Here is a 20512-nt window from a genome sequence, read left to right as displayed (position 1 = left end):
GGAACAGTTTAACCAACAGCCTCCTGTTCTTGAGTTCCACTTATGCAAAAACTCTGTCACACTCTCTGCCCCCAATATGGGGGTCCATCCGTGTGTTTCTTTCAAGAGGTTCATAGTAGTTACACATTTCTGCTGGGAGAGCCATATGACTTCATTCAAATCGACACTATATTAAATAGAGTTGGTGTTGAATTTACTTAACAGCAGCTTCGATTCCAATGGTTAAATGGGAAGAACCAAACACGCCTTCTGTAAAAGAGTGGATGGTAAACATTTGTTCAGACCTAGAGAGGAGAGAATCCTTTTAAGGCTAGTAAACAGGGTAGGGTTTCAGTTAAATAAATAAATATTGTCCGTGTCTCTTCAAGTCTGCCGAATGCAGAAGACTCATTTTGCAGAAAGCTGGTTTCCTTTCGTCAACATAAATAAAAGAGACATTGAAAGCATGATGTTTCTTTTATCTTAGGAAATGTGTAATGAACAGAGATTGTTGCAATTTTAAATGCTTCGTAGAGTGCAAAGCTGATTGAGTTTGAGGCTGATGGTCTCCCAGATGGTGGAGACCCTGACCCACTCTTACTCTAGAGGTGACAAATCTGGTAGGTCTCCTTGAAAAAACAGTTCTCCCAGAGATCAGAACGTCACCTTGTTAAAAGAAACTCATTGTGTTACGCTTTACTTGACCGTGTTGCTCCTCTAGTCCGCAACATAATTAACAAGTTGCACTGCCGTAGCCAGCAGGTAAGAATCCAGAAAAAATGTTCTCTAGTTCCCCCTGGTAGCCAATTCTGATACCGCACTTTTGAAGTACTTTCAGAACTACAAAAAAAAACCAAAGGGAAAATTCTGGTCAAAAATGTCTCTTAAAATGCACTTTAAAGGTCCTCAGTGCCTTAATGTGTTCTGCCTACAAGGTAACTTTGTAGCTACTATATGTAACTAGTTGTAGCTAGTTATCTCCAACTACCTGAAACTAGTTACTTTCAAGATGTGGGCCTTCTGCCCCTCAGCCTGCAGAAGGCCTGCTCTCAGTCCAGCAGTTTCCACACCATACAATCTTCAGGGTCTCACTTGGCCATAATACGTTTGTCAATAAACTATCGATCAGGCAACATCAGCAGCCACATCTGGATCCATTCAGTCGGGCCTTCCCGTCAGTAACAGCATGAAGTCAGACCTCCAGTATTCCGTGCATGGTTAATGAAGCCTTCACCAACTTCATCCTTCTCTTTCACAGAGACCTACAAATCACTTACAGAGATTAATGATAATTGGCCGTACTCAGGCACCGCTTGTGTTGCTCTGTTGACTAAAGGCACTCATTCCGAGTGCCAGCCAAGGTTTGTTTCCAAAGAATTTCAGGGGAGGAAGAAAGAGAAGCCATTGTGCGGGGAGAGGCAGGGACCTTGTTGACAGGTGGCTGAACCCTTGGATCATAAGTGCCTGAGGCACTTTGCCGTGACATTTCTCAGGACCTTCTCTTGCAACTCAGGGGTATCGCAAATAGGGTCCTTCTCAACTCCCCTTTCGTTGGTGCCATTATCAGGGGTGTTGACAGAAGGAACAGGCGTGCAGAGAAAGCAAGAGCGAGGGCAGCCAGTTGCCGTCAAAACAGCAGCTGCAGGAGCGTTTTTTCAACAGGAGCCTTCGAAAAGCTCCGTAGCTGGCCGCATGCAAATGATTCCCAGGCAGATCTCCAGGTAGGGCTGAATAAAGCCCAGATCCAGTCGTTAGTCCCAGCTACGGTAGGCAATGAAGTGTAGAACACAATGAGACGACCCTTAATATTCAGTAAAAGGTAAAAATTCCCCTTCACAATTTGTCCAGTTGTGTCCGACTCTAGTTAGCGGCGCTCATCTCCGTTTCCAACCCATAGAGCCAGCGTTTTGTCCGAAGACAATCTTCCGTGGTTATGTGGCCAGCGCAAATAGACACGGAACACCATTTACTTTCCCACCATGGTGGTACCTATTTATCTACTTGCATTTTCACATGTTTTCGAACTGCTAGGTTGGCGGGAGCTGGGACAAGCAACGGGAGCTCCCTCCGTCGCGTGGATTCGCTCTTACGACGGCTGGTCTTCTGACCTTGCAGCCCAGAGGCTTCTGCGGTTTAACCCGCAGCGCCACCCCATCAGTAGGCCTACTTGAATCAGGACCAGCAGTTAGATGGAGACCCACAACCCCTTCCCAAGGTCTTGGACAGCCACCACCAGAGTGGCCCCCCCAGGTGGGCCATGGAGATCCCAAGTGTCCCTCTGACACAAGCCGTTGCCCATCCCATCATAAAATGCCCATAATTGCCTACAGAGAGATTGGGAAGAAGCCCCCTTTTTAAGTTCGACTCAGGCAAATAGAGGACAACACTCTCAGAACTTAGAGAGTTGCTTTTTGAAAGCAATTTCTATGACTCCAAAAATATATATATTAATTCATTTGCTATCATGTTTTCAAAAGTTACTTGCTGCTCGTTGCTTCCAAGCTCTGGATATTGGCAAGAGTAGGTAGCCACCGGCCATCAAGACTACTAGGCATTCGTCCAGTGACCCTCAGCATCCCTCAAAGAAGCTGCTTTACCACTATCAAAACAAAGTGCGAGAGAAAGGTTTGTGTAATGCTAGTGCCGCATCCCCCCTCCCCATTCCTGCATTTCTGTGTAACTTTTTATCTCTGCAAGGAAACGTATTGTGATAGTGGTCAACAAAAAGAAGAATGGCAGGACAAGCCACAAAAGCGAAAACGGGAATGTGGCGTTAAGATGTTGCGTATAAACCCATCGCAAAGATACTAAATCACACCAGACTTCATCTGAATCATGTAATCCCAGTAAATACAGCACATATGGAATGCAGAAGGCCGCAGAGTAATACATTGCTTATACAATTCCTGTCATCTGGGACTCTTGATTATCTGGCTCGGTAGGTCGTCTGCGAAGCTAAACTAACCAACTGAAACCAATTAAAATTAACAAGCTTACTGGCTTCAGTTATTCCACACAGGAACGTGTGATGCCAGGGCTCAGTTGTAGATAAGAATAATAGTATGAGATCACCTTTCTGGAAGTCCCCCTCACCGCTTCCTGTGATGTCGTTCCCTGCAAGAAGTTACTTTTCAGAGCAGCAAGGGTGCAATGGAATGTTAATTACACTTCAAAAGTAATTGACAAGTACAAACCACCTAATTAACACATTAATTAATATCTTAATCTTCTGGTTCTTATTGTAATGTGTGTAATTTTTTTTAAAAGGTCCATTTTGGGCTCGGATCGACTCTCTTGTTCTGTGTGTGTGTATTTGTGTGTTGGTTGGTTTTTGTAAATTTGAACTACCCCAAGGGCTTTGCTAGTTGTGTCGTAGAAAGACTTCTACAATATACAAGTACTTTATTTATTTATTTGGACTATTTTTATTGATTTGTTTGTTTAATGTATTGATTTAAAATATTTTTAACCCGCCTTTCTCCTTTAAAAGAACCCAAGGCGGCTTGCTACAATTTTTTTAAAAGGATTTAAGCTGGTAACAGCGAGTACACAACACTAAAAGGATCAATGAATACAATGCCAAAAAAAAATTAAGCAACACCAAAACACATTCAGTGCAGTAAGGTGCAACAATTCATTTTTTAAAAAAACTCACTCAGCAGTCAGTCACTGAGGGAAAACTTGCCTGAAGAGAAAGGTTTGCAGAAGGACAGCCAAGAAGGAGCCAGGTTGGCTTCCAGTGGGAGGGAGTTCCAGAGTCTACGAACAGCAACACCAAACACACCTGTAAAGGTGGCAGGACTGAGGGGAGGGCTACCCCTGATGATCTTGGCATTTGAACAGGATCATAAAGGGAGATGCAATCTTTGAGATACCTTGGGCCCACATCTTTACAGGTTAGAAGAACCATCACTTTAAATAGTTACTTTGAAGTACTTCATACATACATAGTTTTTGAAAGGAATTGTTCATGTCTAGCGACACTCTCTTGTCAAGATTAAAGGTTGGTATTGTTGGCTGGCAGGTTGGTTGGTTGGTTTTGCCGAGGGAGTAACATGCAATGTCACTAATTGCTTCTATACACATCTCAAAGCATGTCAAGAGTGAACTGCTTTTAAAATGTGGTACTGGATAATGGGATTAATCCCTGATAAAAGGCAACTTCCTAATGCAGTCCAGGATTCTCATTCCCAAAGAAGCCAACCGTACAGAACTTTCTGCAAAGTCTCCAAACACGCCAGGAGAGGGACTGCCATGCTTCTAGCTTTCCACAGCACTTGTTACTCAGAGAGTTATCGCACCTGAATGTAAATGTTTCAGGTTTTATATCACGCCTAAGAGGATAGATCAATCTCTCCTTCATGGCCCATATATAAAGTTGTTCGCAACTCAATGTCATTGAAATTTAAAGGAATAAAGTCAAAAGCAACATGATTTCAGTGCAGGATTTAAGCACCAATCCAGCTAGCATACACCGTGACTATGGAAACTTTCTACTTTTCTCTTGATGTAGCCTGAGCCAGAAGTGGCTAAAATGTGGCCCTCCAGATGTTTTTGGACTTCAACTCCCAGCTTTCTTCACCCTTGGCTTTCCTGACTAATGCTGATGTGAGCTGCAGTCCATCCACATCTGGACTGGAGAACCCACAATTTGCACACCCTTCATATGAGCAAGTAACATTTGCTTTACCTGTGGGCAAGTGAACTGAGAGACAATTTTGAGCATGGTTCATCTTGAACGTGCTGACAACATCTCCTTCCAGAGATTCTCTTCACTGGAGTAAAGAAATCAGCCGCTTGTAGATTTCTTGAATTTTACACACATACACATAGACTTCTCCAGGAATTCCCCTAGTCATCGTTCTGGGGGCTTTAACCACAAAATTAAAGTTGTCACAGGAGCTACTTAACAGCTGAAGAATGAAGGCTCTGTCAGCCATTTTGTTTCTGTGAAGAAGAGAGCAGAAATGGATGGGAGCTGCAAGGAATCAGGGACTGGTAGTCTTTCTGCTCATTAGGCTCAGCCTCCCAAAAAGCCACCAGTCCCTAATCAATTGCAGCTCCCATGAAACTTAGCCCAGCCACCTTGCCCAAGATGTTTCACTTCCCAAAGTGAAGAACCCATCCGGTAGGAGTGGGACTTTTTTAATTTCTTGGATTACAGATACATCCTTTACATGCATTTTACAGCTACCTTCGTGTGGTTCCCCAGGAAGAAAAGCCAAAACTAGAAGGCTTTAAAGCTCAGCTAGACCTAGCACCACCCAAGCATCCTGCTTCTGCCCCCTACTCAGAGCTTCCTTTCTGAGCAGGAAGCTTGAGTCAACTCAGTCCCAGCTGTGCTACCTCAAAACCTTCCAATTTAAGACTTTCTCCCAGGTGCATCACATTCAGGTGTTTGTAAGGCGCCTGTAAAGTAAGTAAAACTCATAGAATGGAGAATTATGGTACTTGTAGTCCCCAAAAATCCCATCTCTAGTGGGAACAGCCTAGTCAAGACATCGGCATCCTTCAAACTCTCACTAACAGTCAACCTATACAGTGGTGCCTCGCATGACGACGTTAATTCATTCCAAAAAAATCGCTGTCAAACGAAAATGTCGTCATGCGATTTTAAAAAGCCCATAGAAACGCATTAAAACCCAATTAATGCTCTCCTAGGGGCTTAAAACTCACCGTCCAGCGAAGATTCTCCATAGCGTGGCCATTTTCGCTGCCCGTGCAGCAAGGAATCCGTGCCAGAAAACAGCGGGCAGCCATGTTTTTCACCTGGCGGCCATTTTGAAAGTGGCCGAAAATCATCGCTTTGCGATAATCGGTTAGCAAAACAGGGGACCGATCATCGCAAAGTGAAATTCCCCCATAGGGAACATCGTTTTGCGATCGTTTTTGCGATCGCAAAATCTTCGTCATGATGCGATTTCGTTGTCAAATGGAGCGTTCGTAATGCGAGGCACCACTGTATGTTTCATTTGATCTTTCCAGGACCACAAAAGTAGTTCATGTGTCTGGGGAAGACAAAACCAGTTTACAGTTGAGTAACTGGAAGAAACTGAAACAGGAGCTTCCATAATACTTGAGCCCCCCTCCCCAAAAGAGGCACAGAAGGAACAAACAAACAAAAGATCTGGAACAGGTGGAGGAAAGAGTGGAGAGAAGTGAGCTTCCCTTGCCATGAGAATGAGAGACTTAAAGCAGCTGGTATGTTGGAAGTAATAACTTACAGCTGGATGAGAAGCTGCACAGCTGGGTTACTTCTTGAGATAAGCACATAAATTGTCAAAACATCTGCTGGGCCACCAACTCAAATTAGTTTATTCAAGGTAAATTGCAGCTAATGAGGAAATTGTTCTTGATTTTTGGCCGCTGCCTGACGTACCTGGGGTGCTCGCGCTCCTGCGCAAGTCAAAGGCCAGCTATCAATATGTCTCACAAGGAGCGGCTCTGGAAGCCAGGATTTGGCGAGCCCTGAGCCAGCGCTTTCCCGTCCCCCCCTTCAGAGATGGCTGTCCTGGCCTGAGCGCCAAGAATTTACAAGCCCACGGGAAGCATCCATCATGGATTACCGTACTGCGCCTTCTCTACAGATGTGAAGACTTAAATGTGCAATAAAGCCGATGCAGCCAGGCCATTGGGAAGCGTGTCTGTGGCTTCCCCATTCTGAAGGATATATGTCTGGGGACTAAACTGACATCATTTATTCCAAGCTTTCTTTAAAGGGTCTCTCTCTCTCTCTCTCTCTCTCTCTCTCTCTCTGGAACTCAGGAAAGACATTGCTCATGTCTGCGACCTCCCCCTCCTCCATCTGCAGCATCTTGAAATGGTTCCACACCTACATCCTTACTTAGCTGAGCTCAGAGTTGATATTTACATTCAGAATAATCATGGGATAGAACTTTATCCTCTGGTTTAAACCATGAGGGAGTGGACGCTGCCTTTGAATCCTCCTGCACATCAAACTTTCCAGCCTTTTTACAGACTAGGAGATGTATTTCTAACGTAGCCCATAATTTTGACAAGCTAGTTCTATGTGCTGGGAGTCTTTGACACATGAGAACATATACTCCTCCCTCCACCTACTTGAAGCATTCCGGTTCCAACAAGATTCAACACTCATCTAGTGTTTGCACCAGGCGAGTAGAAGAGAGCTTTGTAATTAAAATCGGAGCTTCCTTAATGGCTTGTTCCCCTTCAGCCACAAGGATTCATTGGAAGCTCCAGATTTTCTCCCTTTCCTTCTGTAATAGGTCACTAGGAGATAACGGGGGAATTTATTGGCACATTGACTTCTGCACAGCCACGAAAGCTTTTGAAGCAATGCCTATTTGGACGGAGACCAGCTTCGTGCAAGTCCATGTGGTAAACTCGTTCTGCAAGAGGGCAGGGTAAGGCCCATTGGCTGGCCTGTCCCAAGCCGTTTCACTTTCTGAAGTGAAGAATCCATCTAGTAGGTATAAGAGATTTGGATTTCTTGGACTACAAATCTCATAATTCCCCCTTCTGATTTGCACAGGGGTCACAGAGATCTCCATGTCTCTCCGCCGGGAGAAAAAGCCTACAGTAGAATACTTTGAGGCTGAGTTAGGCCTAGTTCCACTCAAGCTTTTAGTTCCTGCCCCTATGTTAGTAAAGAAGTTTCTTTCTCAACAGGAAGCTAGGAGGAGCTAGGCCTAGCTTAGCCTCAAGGGCTTCCCTTCGAGGCCCTTCTGCCAGGTGAGCCGCATTCAGATGTCTAAGGTGTGTGTAGATCAGGAAGAACTCCCAAAATGGGGAATCATTGGATTTGTACTCTAAGAAATCAAAAAATCCCATTCTTACGATCCACGGCCGTTTACAAAAGCTAACAGGTCCAGCAGATCAAGCTTCCTTCAGACCACATCCACCATCTCACCTGAAGCTGATGGGCTAGTTTGGGGAGGGCAACAGAGGCCTCCTGACATGTTGCACTCTCTTCTCATACGTTTTTATTAACTCCCCACAGGTGCTGCTTGAGGAGGTCAACTCACGCGCCTCATGGCAGGGCCGGCCCTTGGCCAATTTATGCAACACAGTACAGAAACGAGAGGAGATCACCACTCCCCCTCCATCAAATGGGGAGTCGGCCAAAGCAGGGGGAAAAAAACATATCTCGGCTGGAAACAAAAACGGCAATCAAACAAATCATCATCATGTCAGGGTTGGTCCATAGCTGTCACAGACAGTAAATTGCTTCACACAAAAAACTAGTTCACTTTTAGTTAAAAAAAAGTTTATACAATCCAGATGAACCATCAGTTACACACCGAAAAAGCCAACATCCAGTGGCAGAAGTAAATTTCTTGGGCGCACACTCCCGAGAAAACATTCAAACACATTTCCCTGTTGTGAAAAGGAAATCAAATTACTTTCTAATTTTAAAATGCCAGAGAAAACTAAAAAAAAAAAACAAAGGAGAAAAGGGAGAAATACAGTTCTGATAAATACGCTACAGGGGTTAGGAATTTGTTTCTGTGTTGTGTTCGTACGCAAGGAACACAGATTCAGACTGACAGCAGTGGGAATAAATTCTCCTTTAGGTACCTTCTAAAGGTTCTCCTGAGCAAGCTCTGTTTCACCTACAACTAAAATGACCTAATTTACGAGTGTTTTTAAAAGCAAAAGAATTAAAACGGAGCACTGTGTTTCCCCCCTACAATCCCCTAGGTCAGGTCTCTGCTATATTTAAACCCAACATCCCAGTTTATTTTCGCAAAAGAAGACCCCCAAAAAAAGAGGAAATAAATCCCTTCCCAAACTACAGGAAAGTGTGGGAGGGTTCCTACAGAGCCCATCTTCAGTGGTCCTAGTAGTCCTGAGATGGACCGGTGGCGTTTGCACTAGGAGAAAGGCATCCATTGACATGAATGGGAACTTCCGTTTCGATGCAAACGGCCAGCAGGGAAGCGAGGACCATAGAAGGAGAGTTGCAACCGCCCATAATGGTGCCAGAGGTTTGACTGCCCTGTTTGCTAAGGTTGGATCACATGAAATGGGCATATGCGTGGAGGGAGGACAGAAGAAGGGGGAGAAACATCTGGATCTAAGCGTGCAGTGGCCATGTTGGGTTTGCACTGAACCCACCTACTTTTGTTCCCTTCTGCCTCTGAAGAAGCAGCTGGAGGAACTCTACAGGCTCAAGAGTGGGTGGGTCCATTCCTTTTCAGCGGCAACCTTTTGCACTCTAGACCGGTGGTTCCCAAGTCTGGGTACCCCAATGTTCTTGGGCTAGAACTCCCAGATATCTTGGCCAGCACAGCTAGCAGTGAAGGTTTCTGGGAGATTTAGTCCAAGAACATCTGGGGACCCAAGGATGAGAACCATCGATCTAAATGTTGTCACCGTGGGTCAAAGCCCCAGTTGCCGGTGCTTTCGTTATAGCTTTCTCTGCATACAAGGACAGAGGAGGAGGGATTATTGGGGGGATGATCCCTTCACACAATTAAAAACTCACTTGATCTTAAGATTGCCTCTTGATGCTCCTTTTTACTGCAGCTATGAACTTCACAGTCCCACACATCCCTGCGTGGTTTCAGAACCACTGGCTTCAACAAGAGCTTCCTCTCTGGGCACTCTCACTCTGGAGGTTGGAGCATCTCAAAACAAACCACAGCTCTTCAGATCAGACCGAAACACACAGCGCTGTTAAAAGGTGGAAATTGCCCACTGGAGCACTGCTGCGGTGCTGCCCTCGTCCACATCAACAGAACCGACATGACGCAATGTCCAGGAGCAAAGGGAAGATCCTATAAATCAGGGTAGAGAAGGCTTTGGCCAACGAGACGTTGCTCCCATAATGCCTTGCAATTTCCCAGGGGCTTCCACGGAATGACATGTGCAACATGTTGATCATGTTGATCCCCAACCCAAACTCAGATCTTCATGGGGAGAATGGACTCAACATCAAATTTTCCCTGTCAACTTCCCTACTCACACCTTCTCTCTCGTCGACCGACCTGGTGGTTCCATCATTCCAATAGAAACTACTGTTCTTCATTGTAAATTCTAAATTGATAGAGCTCATGTTTCCTACAATACGGACCTTGTAATAAATAAAATAAAATAAAGAGCAAGAGTTTGCATTGGACCAGTAGCAGATGTAAGGTGATTTAAACCTCCAGCTGCAACCCAGGGAACAGAGGAGACATAAAAACGCTACGTAGAATGGAGACGCACACTGAGAGTTTCTTAAAGAAGGTGGTAAAAATTATTCTAAACTCCATCATTAGGGCTTGGCTGTAAATTATGGGTTAGGTGCTCTTCCATCGGTTCCAAGGCAAACAGGAGGTGTAAAATTTAAGCCTTCCTACAAAAGGCCGTGTTGTTCAGGAGAGCGAAAGAAAAATGGTAGTCGTTCGGCGCCGAAGCCCATGAGCTTGCTCTGCTGGCACTAGAGGGGATGAGTCATTCCTTGTGAATGGTAGGAAAGAGGGGGGGGTCTCCAAAGTAGCGCGCACACACACACACAACTGTTATTGCTTGGGGAAGGGGGAAGGGGAACAGCAGCAGCAGCAGCGTGCTGGTTATAGTATGGAACCAATTATCATCACCGTATAATTAGAGCATGACCTAGACGAGGGTTCCCCGAGGGCCACCTCCTCCAGCCAAGATGCTCATGCGTGCAGCTCACTCTCCCCATCTATGTGTTTACACAGACACAGCGCTCGTCCACTGTACAATACTTTCCCCCGGTGGCCAGTTCCCCTCCTGAGCTGCTAGTGGGAGGAAAAACATCTCATAGACCAACCGGTTACAGTTGAGTCACGTAGAGATCCCTTTAGACCGGGGTTGGGATCACACAGGAGTAGAGGTTGCCATTTCGACCACTTGTGGAGCAGTCCAGTGGGAGCCCATTTTCTGGGGAATCACATGACGCACAGAGAAATCCACTCCAGACCAACGCTAATCTGTGGCCAGGCTGGACTTTTTTAGGGTTCAGCTTTGGGAAACTGGGCTGGAGAAATTCCCCAGCAGACAGAAGAGTCTCTTTAAAGGAGGCGGCTCCCATTAAAGTGCCGTTTTCCAGGTGTGGATCTTGGCAGCCCTCTGATTGTACCCTAAGTCAGACTCTTGGCCCATCTAAACCAGTGGTTTCCAATTTTGGATCCCTAAGATGTTCTTGGACTGCACTTCCCAAATCCTTCACCACTACCTGTGCTGGCCAGGATTTCTGGGAATTGTAGTCCAAGAACATCTGGGGACCCAAGGTTGGGAGCCTGCCTTGCTCCTGGTCAGAATAACATAAAGATATTCTGTACACACTTGCAGTTTATCCAAATGTTCAAACGTATTGACATAGGCCAGATGTAGAAACATCTGCCGTGATGTTAGTCTCCCTAGCATCATGGCAGAGGCTAGTTCTGAAGATGTGCTCTACAAAGATGACAGGGGTGCATTACACCTCCTTCCTTGTCCTTAAAAGACCTAGTTTAGCATTTGAAAAATTTACCTAGCCTTCAATCAGTCTTAATGGAAGCAGCTGTTTTTGTTTGGCTCAGATCATGCTGGACTGTCTTCTTTCTCTGTAAAACATAAAACCCCACCTGCTTTGCACAAGAATAAAGGTAGGGAACCTCAGGAGGAAGGAGATTGGTTGGCTCTGGCAGCAAGACATCATCCGATCACGGCCGATGATGAGCAACACTAGGCTAGAATACCATTCATAGAATCCTAGAATCGTGGAGTCGAACGGGGCCTCTAAGGCCATCAAGTCCAACCCCCTGCTCAAGGCAGGAATACATATTAAAGGATAGTTGCCAGGTGGTTCTCTAAATTTCTTTTGAATGCCACCAATGTTGGAGCACTCGCCACCTCTCAAGGACATGGGCTCCGTTGTCGTACTGCTCCATCTTCCACAGAGAGAGAAGTCTCTTCTTCAGATGAAGCTCTCGCCAAACATGGAGAAGTGTCACAGAGAGGTTGGGGGCCAGCCTGCCCTCTCTGCTCACAGATCAAAGGCTTAAGAGTCTTCAGGACTGATAGAGTTCACAACCATGAGTAAGCTTCCTGAGATGCACAAAGGTTGTCTCCTGAGCAGGTAGGCAAGCTGATCTACCTCAACCCACAGAAGGTACATCAGGATGGAGGTCTATCATAGCAGAAGCACTCTTACCTTTCTGGTGGCATACCCCTCAACTGGCAGGGAAACCAGCATGCTATTCTAGTCCCCCGCCTCCAGCCATTAATATGTGGCAAAGCTAAGAGCACTACACTCTTCGCCATTCCCATGAATTGCTGGAACCATGGCTTCGAGAAATTATTTCTATGGACTACGACTCCCAGAATTCTTCCACCAGCATTGCCCTGCTGACTGGTGAGATTCTGGGACATGGGAGTCCTGGGGGAGCTCTGGTCGACCCCATTTCAGAACGATAAATCTAATAATCAATTCTAGCTGAGAAGTAGGGTTCGCAGAATCACCCTGTTACGGCGCTGTTCTGTTGTTATATGTTCCCTGATAAATTTGTCGCATCTCCACGTTAAGTGCAATTTCATTTTTTTGTTTTAGAAAAAGTGACTCCATGGAAAGTCTGCTATTAAATATGTATTTTTCAAGAAATGTTTTCAAAAAAAATAAATCACATTTTGATCATAAATATGAGACCAGAGAACGGCACCGGGATGGAAGAACGAAAGTCAATGGACAACATATGCTCGGATCAGTAGTCTGAACCAAACCAGCGTGTCGAATTTCCCAATTGTCTCTGTTAAGGAGCTTTCAAGCAGTACTGAATTGAAGATCTACAAAACCATATGTTGGGGCAGTGAAACACTTCCTCTTAGCATCTTCAAGGTATGCGCATGCAGCAGCACAGATGAGCATCATTAAAGAACTGTGAAAAATCAGAACGCCGTCCAAAATAGGGTGGAGGTAATGAATAGGTTAGATTCGTTAGTATTTCCGGCAATCTAGGAAACAACACAGAACTCTGCCTCTTCTTACCTTCTGCAAAAGGTTCCCACTCGTAAAACCGGCCCATGAAAGGCTTGATGTTGTACGATGCACACTGCACTTCCCTGATGCTTCTGTTCTCAAGGCATGCCTATAAGGAAAACAGCGGGGACAGCTCTGTTAGGAACACAGGATCCATGTGGCTCTGTTTATCTGTCACCTCCAAATCTATTTATTTCAAATATCATTGCCCCACCTTTCTCCTTAGAAAAGCACCCAAGGTGGCTTATATTGGTAAAAGGCAGTATTTAAAAGATAGAAGCCGAAATATTATACAAACATTGGAAAAGAATCAAACGATTGCCACATTAAAACAGCAAACAAAATCAACATGAAAAAAAACATTCAAACAACATGACAACAAACAATACATTTAAACAACAACAACAACAAACCAAGTAGGCTTTCTTGAAGAAAAAAGGTCTTGATCTGTTTGCGGAAGGACAGTAAAGACGGGGCCAGTTTGGTCTCCTGTGGGAGGGAGTTCCAGAGTCCCAGGGGCCATGGCAGAGAAGGCTTTGTCTGGCGTCTCTATCAAACACACTTGTGAAGCTGGCGGAACTGAGAGAAAGGTATTTACAAAGGTTGTATAAACCAGCTTCCTAGAGTCTTCTGTAATGACCATAGATCTGGACTAGGTTTCTAGGGATCCCCTCCATCATCCTGGCTGGATCTAGCTGCCATTTTGGATTCTGCCTTCTCCAGACTGCCCCCTAAATCAAAGACAGCGGTGGAAAACAAATTACATTCTTTCTCCTCCCTCGTTTGGTAGATCAATAATACAGGTCTTCCTCTGCACCAGCTTTACTGTGGAACTGACTCAAACAGAAGATTTCCAATTTAAAAAAAATGCATTTAAAATTGTTACTGCTTTGAAAGAACAGCTTTATATATACTGTTGCTTGTTGCTTTAGAGGAGGTCCTGGTGGACAGAAATGGGGCCGATAAAACCTTTTAACAAATCATAATGTTACAAATATTTTCAAATGTCCGTTTGCTAGTTCCCAAAGAACTCTGAATCGGTATTCCCAAGAAACATAGAATTTTGTAGGGGCGTTCTTGAGGCCTGAAACGACCAGGTTGGTTAGATCTCAAAGCTGATTTGAGTCAGGGGCTGCTCCCTTCCAGGAGACAAGATAGAAACGAAATCAATTCCACCGTGTCGCTGGCCACGAACATTTTGAATGGGAAGAAATGGATCGGTGATGTTAAAACAAATGTTCATCGACACCTATATACCATGTGACCACGATTCAGTACAACAGAGGTATGGAACTTATGGTCAGAAGTGGGGAGATTTTGCCTTATCTGCTCAGGCTCAAACAGAAGGTTCACAGTGGTAAACCAAGTTGACTGGGGGAAGACTCAAGTTTGGTACGTTTTCAAGACAGTAAATAAAACCTGTATTCCATTATGAGAAAAAAAAAACCCTTTATTGTGCCACGTATGAATACTGCAGAAGTGGTGGAGAGAAACATTATGCAGTGGTTTTCTACCCCAAAAAGATATAATAGTTTTTTAAAAAGAAAAAAGTGGAGGTGGGGAGACTCGAAAGCAGGACTGGGCTCCCTGCTAATCATCTCCATTGCAGCCTAGACTTTTCTCAAGTGATGCATCAGTCCGTTTTTTCTCCATCTTCTTTTCAGGCCTTGTGTTTTGCTTCCAAAAATCCTGATCTAATTAGCGTTAAGCCAGTGAACCATGCCTGACCTGGGGGAATCCAGTAGAGCTGTAGGGGCTTTAGGAAAAAAAAAAGGAGGGGGATTGCCAGATATTGGAGAGTCATGCGAGCCGGACCGTTCCAAACACTTTGCCAACACTCTTAATTGCTTTTTGGGATGGGTTTCGGCCACAAAAGAATGGCCCAAGCCAAGACGTTTCCAAAAGTGCATCGTCTCCGCGCAGGGGGCTCCAGCAGCTGTGCTAATTTGCAGGTATCCAGCCAGCCCGAACTCACAAGTGTCCGAAAGAGTGATGGCGTTTACGTGGCTTCGGGCCCAAAACTCCTAACATATGGACCGGTCTCCAGAGGATGGGGGTGGGGTGGGGGATTGGGGATCAAGAGAGAGTTCAAGAATTCACTTTGATGACAAAGTGAAAGCTTGGAAAAGCATGAGAGCACGGTGCCTTGCTCGGCTACGAACCGCAAACACAAACCATAGACAACCAACTGGAGAAAAAAGGGTTAAGTCCCTCCTTGGTTCTTCCTGCTCTTCTGCACTGCAGCTTTCCAGGGGTTTTCTGTGTTTCAGAAAAATACGGGTCCCAAAACCTCGTGACGCTCCCGAGACTTGTCAGCCACCTATTCGTTACCAACACACTCTTTTGGAAGAGTTACATTGATGCGGTGGGATTGCAAAAAATGTTCTTAACAGATAAACACCACAAAACCCATGTTTCAAAATGTTTTGAGAGGCATGTTTCCGGGGGCGGGGGCTCCCCTCTGTCCCAGGTTAATACAGAATAAAATTGTGGGTAACTACATTAAAAAATAACACAAAGAAGGAACTCATTCATTCATTCTTTCTTTCTTTTTGTTTGTTCGTTCTTTCCTTCCTTCTTTCCTTCCTTCTTTCCTTCCTTCCTTCTTTCCTTCCTTCCTTCCTTCCTTCCTAATATTTTTACCCAGCTTTTCTCTTTAAAAAAGACCCAAGGTAGCTTACCACATTGAAAGATAATATTTAGAGTGGAAAACAATTTCAATTTTTGAAACTAAGAACGATGAGTGTAAAAGGCAGCTTGCATCATGCAAAGACAACACTAAAACTAAAAATAATAAGGATACAAATATTTAAAAGGAACAAATGAAATGCCACACAGTGAAACGATAAACACTAGTAGTACTTAAAAAAAAAACAGTCAAAGCAATAATGCATAACAACAATCAATCTAAAAATCCTTCATGTAGCCAGTCACTAAGGAAAGCCTGCCTGTCTTTGCCTGCTTGTGGAAGGACACCAAAGACAGGGCCAGGCTGGTCTCCAGTGGGAGGGAGTTCCAGAGTCTTGGAGCAACAACAGTGAAGACCCTCTCCCAGGTCCCCATCAGACACACCTATGAAGGTGACGGGACCGAGAGAAAGGTCTCTCTTGAGGAATACCCTAACCAGCTCATAATGGGAAATACGGTCTTGGAGATAGCTTGGACCCACGCCATTTAGGGCTTTATAGGTTAAAACCGGTACTTCGAATTTTGCCCGGAAACAAATCGGCAGCCAGCTGAAATAAATTCTTCAGTGGCTTAGCATTTCAATTTTAGATTGTCTTGAACTATAATTCCTCTTTTTTTTAAAAAAATCCTCTTTATTTGAAACTCCATCCTTTTCTGAGATATAGGAATGCCTTTCTATTCAGGAACTCGAGCATTAAAAAAACCATCCATTTCCAAAGACTTTCTTTTTATTTTTTCTGTCTCTTTTTCTCCCCTTTCCCCCAGGGCAAAAAAAAAAAAAAAAAAAGAATGCCCCATTCCTTTCAAGCCATCTGCTACCTTTATACTTTCCTAAGATTTATTGAGCTCTCTTCAAGAGGCTTGGCCATTTCCTCTACTAATTCTTCAAAACACAGAAAGAAAAACCTTAGCCCGGACCTCATCCGGCTTTCTCTACGCTGATGTTTTCCCAAATAACGTCCCACTAGCTAAATCGCTTTATTGTTAACCTTTCCTTCTCCCCACACATTCCCGGCCCCGCAAGACATCTGTCAGTTACATTAAGTTACCTACATTTCTCACGGCTAAAACACAATTAACCGAACATGGCTGCTGGCTGTTATGGAGATCCTGCAGTTAATGCTCAGGTGCAGGAGATGGAACTTCAGCTCTTGGTCAAGTCGAGAGGGATTGCGATGCACCTGGATGCACCTTGTCCATGAGACTTTAATCTCCTTGCCCCTGAGAGAGAAAAGTGCCCAGGGCTCACTCACCGCAGGTGTCAGTAGCCGCTGTCAAAATCTGTTGCTGCTACAGTCATCCGGTGGCTCTTCCTTCACCCTAGGAAGCCTAATTCTTGGGCTACGTTGGTACTCAGCCAGACAAAAGGCGATCGCTTTTATTTATTTATTTATTTATTCAATTTTTACCCCGCCCCTCTACACAACGTCTACTCGGTTTTCCTTTTTCTCCCTAGATCTACAGATAACTTCGGACAACGTCCTGAACAAGACCAGTGAAAACTTGAACTGGGTCAACTGTGGGTCTGAACGGGCATGAAATCCAACAGAACAGCAACCCCAAGAAACAGACCATCAGACTTGGGAGTGGGGAAGATGTCGTGAAGGAGAACACGTGCATACGGTAATCCACTCGGTTCTGAATACTAGATTCTTTTTATTTTGGAAATTTAGAACAGAGGCCTGCCTCTAATTGTCCGTCTCTGTTAGAATAACACTGGATTAATAGAAACTCAACATGTCAACCAAGGGCCAAGTTCCATTGATTTGGTAAAGCACCGAGCCCATGGAATGTAGCAAATTTCACGGATTCAGTGAGTCTGCTTCGGCTGGAACTAAAAATGGGATTTACGCCAATGAAATTTTCAGGGGTATATTTGTTGATTTCTCCTCCTCTGAATTCATTGAAGTTGATGACATCCTTCTTCTGTTAGGACATTTTTTTTTAAGTATCAAGGAATTAGTGTCTCTCGTGGACAACAGGAATGGAAAATCCAGGAAGGTAGCTGATTTGAACATTCACGGCCATGCTAGATCCAACTAAGGAAACACGGCTGGGATGGGAGACCTTAGACAGAAACAATTCAGCTTGTTCCTTCTACCAAAGAGAGAGAGAGAGAGTGGGAGAGAGCAGAGAGGGGTTCGATTTGATGAGCAAATATAAGGAATTTCAAGACTTTTTTTTTTTTAATTAGGACTATCTGGGGAAATAGGGGACAGAACTTTTACAAAGCCCTGGAAAAAATTTGTCTATATCATTTACAAGAAGACAAAGCAAACACGGATTTGTCCCGTTTCCCATTATGCCAGCAGAGTGGAGCGTTACAAATTCCCCCGGCCAACAAAATAATGGAGGTTTTGGCAGCTTTCTGCAGCAGTAAAAATGTTATGGAACCTCCCAACAATCCTAATGAACAGCAGGAGGATATGGTGACCAAATGGGTTCAAAACCCATATCCTATAAATTCCCTGGATTACTTCATTAATGGTGCTGTAAAGAAGCACCCATGATTATAGAAGAGAATGTCTCTTAAGTCTTAAGCCATCATTGTGATGAAATAGTGATGACAATAGAAATTCCTGGTGATGGGAAACCGCCAGCTCGCTGTTCATCTAGTAATTATCTCAGCTTCTCTGAGACCTCTATAGGGAGGTCAGTGAGATTTCCAGTCTCTTTTTTGTCCATAAACTTAGCATTTGCAAAGAAAGAAAGAAAAAGAGGAATTAGCAGAAGGGAAAAATGAGAAACGAGTAGGGATGTGATGAATAACTGCTAAATTTCTTATACTCCTTGATTTATGTTGTCTCAACACAGTATTTTCAAGGCCTGTGAGATTCATCTGCAGCCTGAGAGTGAGATAAGAAGTGCCTCTCTTGACCACCACAGTCTCTGTCATTTGCACACTCTCCAAAAACAAACACACAGACAGACAGCAAGGACAGGGTGATTTTCAAACAGATCCAGGGCAGATTTGATTTAAAGCAAACCAATTAAAATCAGGATTTTTTTTTAAAATGGGGATTTTCTGACAATTTCAATTACACATGATTGTAAAAAAATTAAATTGTGGTTTAAATTGTGAATTAAATCAATTTGATTTTTTTTAAAAAAAAAATCATTGATTTTGATCCACCCTGAAACATCCCCTCTGTTGCTTCTCATCCTTAAAGTTCCTTTCAACAAAGCAACAGCTGTGAGAGATTCTCGTACTTTGCATAAATTACATGTGACCAGGTGTGCAAACCACCCCCTTGCCAGACAGCTGCGGCTCCTTCCAAGGCATTAGTTGTGTGTGCGGTAAAAACTAAGAGGATACTGAACAAATAGTTCTAAACTACTGCCTCAAAGTGTGCTTTAATGTGTTGCACTCAGTTTTTTTTTTTTTAATAGACGGAAGGAAACGGATTGTTTAAAATGGCTGCCTCCTGTCTTTTTGGCATTTTAATAATTTTTATTAGTTTTCTTGTATATATCTATAACTGTTGTTGGCCGCTTGGTACATTTTACAGGCAAGAAATAAAGGTTTCATATAAACAAATTAGAAATAGGTTGGTAACATGACTTGTGAAACATTGCTGAACATGAATTCTTTATTAGATACGATCTAACTCAAGGATAACAATATATTTAAAGAACTAAATCAAAAGTGAGCAATATGTGAAATCCCATTGCCAATCACCCCACCCCACCGCTCCCCTAGTGGCTACTGAATGTGAAGGGTGAACGTTGGTGGCAACTCGTTTTGCTTTGAAACATGGCGCATGGGCAGCATGCACCTTGCGGTGAAGCCAAAGTTTACTTTCAAAAGCCTCCTGGCTCTCAGAAGTTACCCCGCTCTGTTCTTGTTGGCACTTAACTGCTGCTGTTTTCTTCAGGAACTCCGGCTTTTTCCAGAAAAGAGGCAGATACAGCCGACCCATTAACTACTAGACCATTCAGACTGAGCACTGGAAAAAATCTTTCCCGGAGAGACGGGTCAGGCAAACTCACACCCAGCATGACCTTTTTCTAGGAATTCTCCATAACTGAAGGATCAAGGTTTGAGCGTCGCCAATTTTCCCAGATCTTTGAAGGCCAACTGCTTGAAGCAAATTAAGGAGTATAAATTTGGAAAACAGCAAAAAAAAAAAGTTCCTAATGTTAACTTTTCCAAGTTTCTGTTGGAGTCGAGTTTGCAAGCAAGCTGCAGAAGCAATGACGTCTTGGATCTCACCCGTCCAAGGGTTCTTCGAGTCATTGGAGGCGCCAATGCCATGGCTATTTCAAGCAAATCCTTTCACTACAGTCACACAGTTGGATGATCTCCGTCTCATTTGGAGCCTCTTTCAGAGGGAGAGAGATGGTGATATTTTTACACACATGCGCACACACACACACACACACGTTGAAGATTTCATCCAAAATATCCCTTGCCTGAAAAATCATATTTTTAGAAAATGTATGTCATGCAAGAGGCACTCTTTTAAAGAGAAACCAATAAAAAGTTCTTTCCATTTGACGAATCCTGGCTAAAATTCTGAAGGGCTGTCTAAGCACTAACCACCTTCTGGCTCCTTAGCCAGTTGTTATCAGGCATAGATGCTTTTAGAATCAAACAAGGAAAAGAAATGTACAATTTTCTTTTACACGTGTATATACAGTATATATATTTTTTTCCCCACTCTTTTTTCCACTCTTTGTTGTCCTTTCAACAAAGCAAAGTTGGATATGAGACCCTTTCTAGATCATAACAACTACAATTCCATCCTGGCTGGAGGATTCTGTGAGTCGTAGTCCAAAATAAAAAGGGGGGTACCTAGCCAAACTCTGCCTCCTTGACAGGGGCTAGACTCGATGACCCGTCCAGCCCTGCAGTTCTAAGATGACGATGATGATGATTTTATTAGGGTTATTTCA

General features: G+C 43.9%; 1 protein-coding gene across 2 annotated transcripts in view; it reads right to left on the bottom strand.

Annotated features, from left to right (window-relative positions):
• THSD4 (thrombospondin type 1 domain containing 4) overlaps positions 1–20512 on the bottom strand; it is a 275769-nt gene that overhangs the window by 173704 nt on the left and 81553 nt on the right. For both annotated transcript variants that reach the window (XM_072981651.2, XM_072981650.2), the window contains one exon: positions 12938–13037. In XM_072981651.2, coding sequence (XP_072837752.2) covers positions 12938–13037 — 100 coding nt within the window. The remainder of the gene's footprint in view (positions 1–12937; positions 13038–20512) is intronic.

Source organism: Pogona vitticeps, chromosome 12 (genome assembly GCF_051106095.1).
Source record: "Pogona vitticeps strain Pit_001003342236 chromosome 12, PviZW2.1, whole genome shotgun sequence".
Classification (NCBI taxonomy): Eukaryota; Metazoa; Chordata; class Lepidosauria; order Squamata; family Agamidae; genus Pogona; species Pogona vitticeps.
Note: the sequence above shows the minus strand (reverse complement) of the source record. Positions and strands in the feature narration are given on the sequence as shown.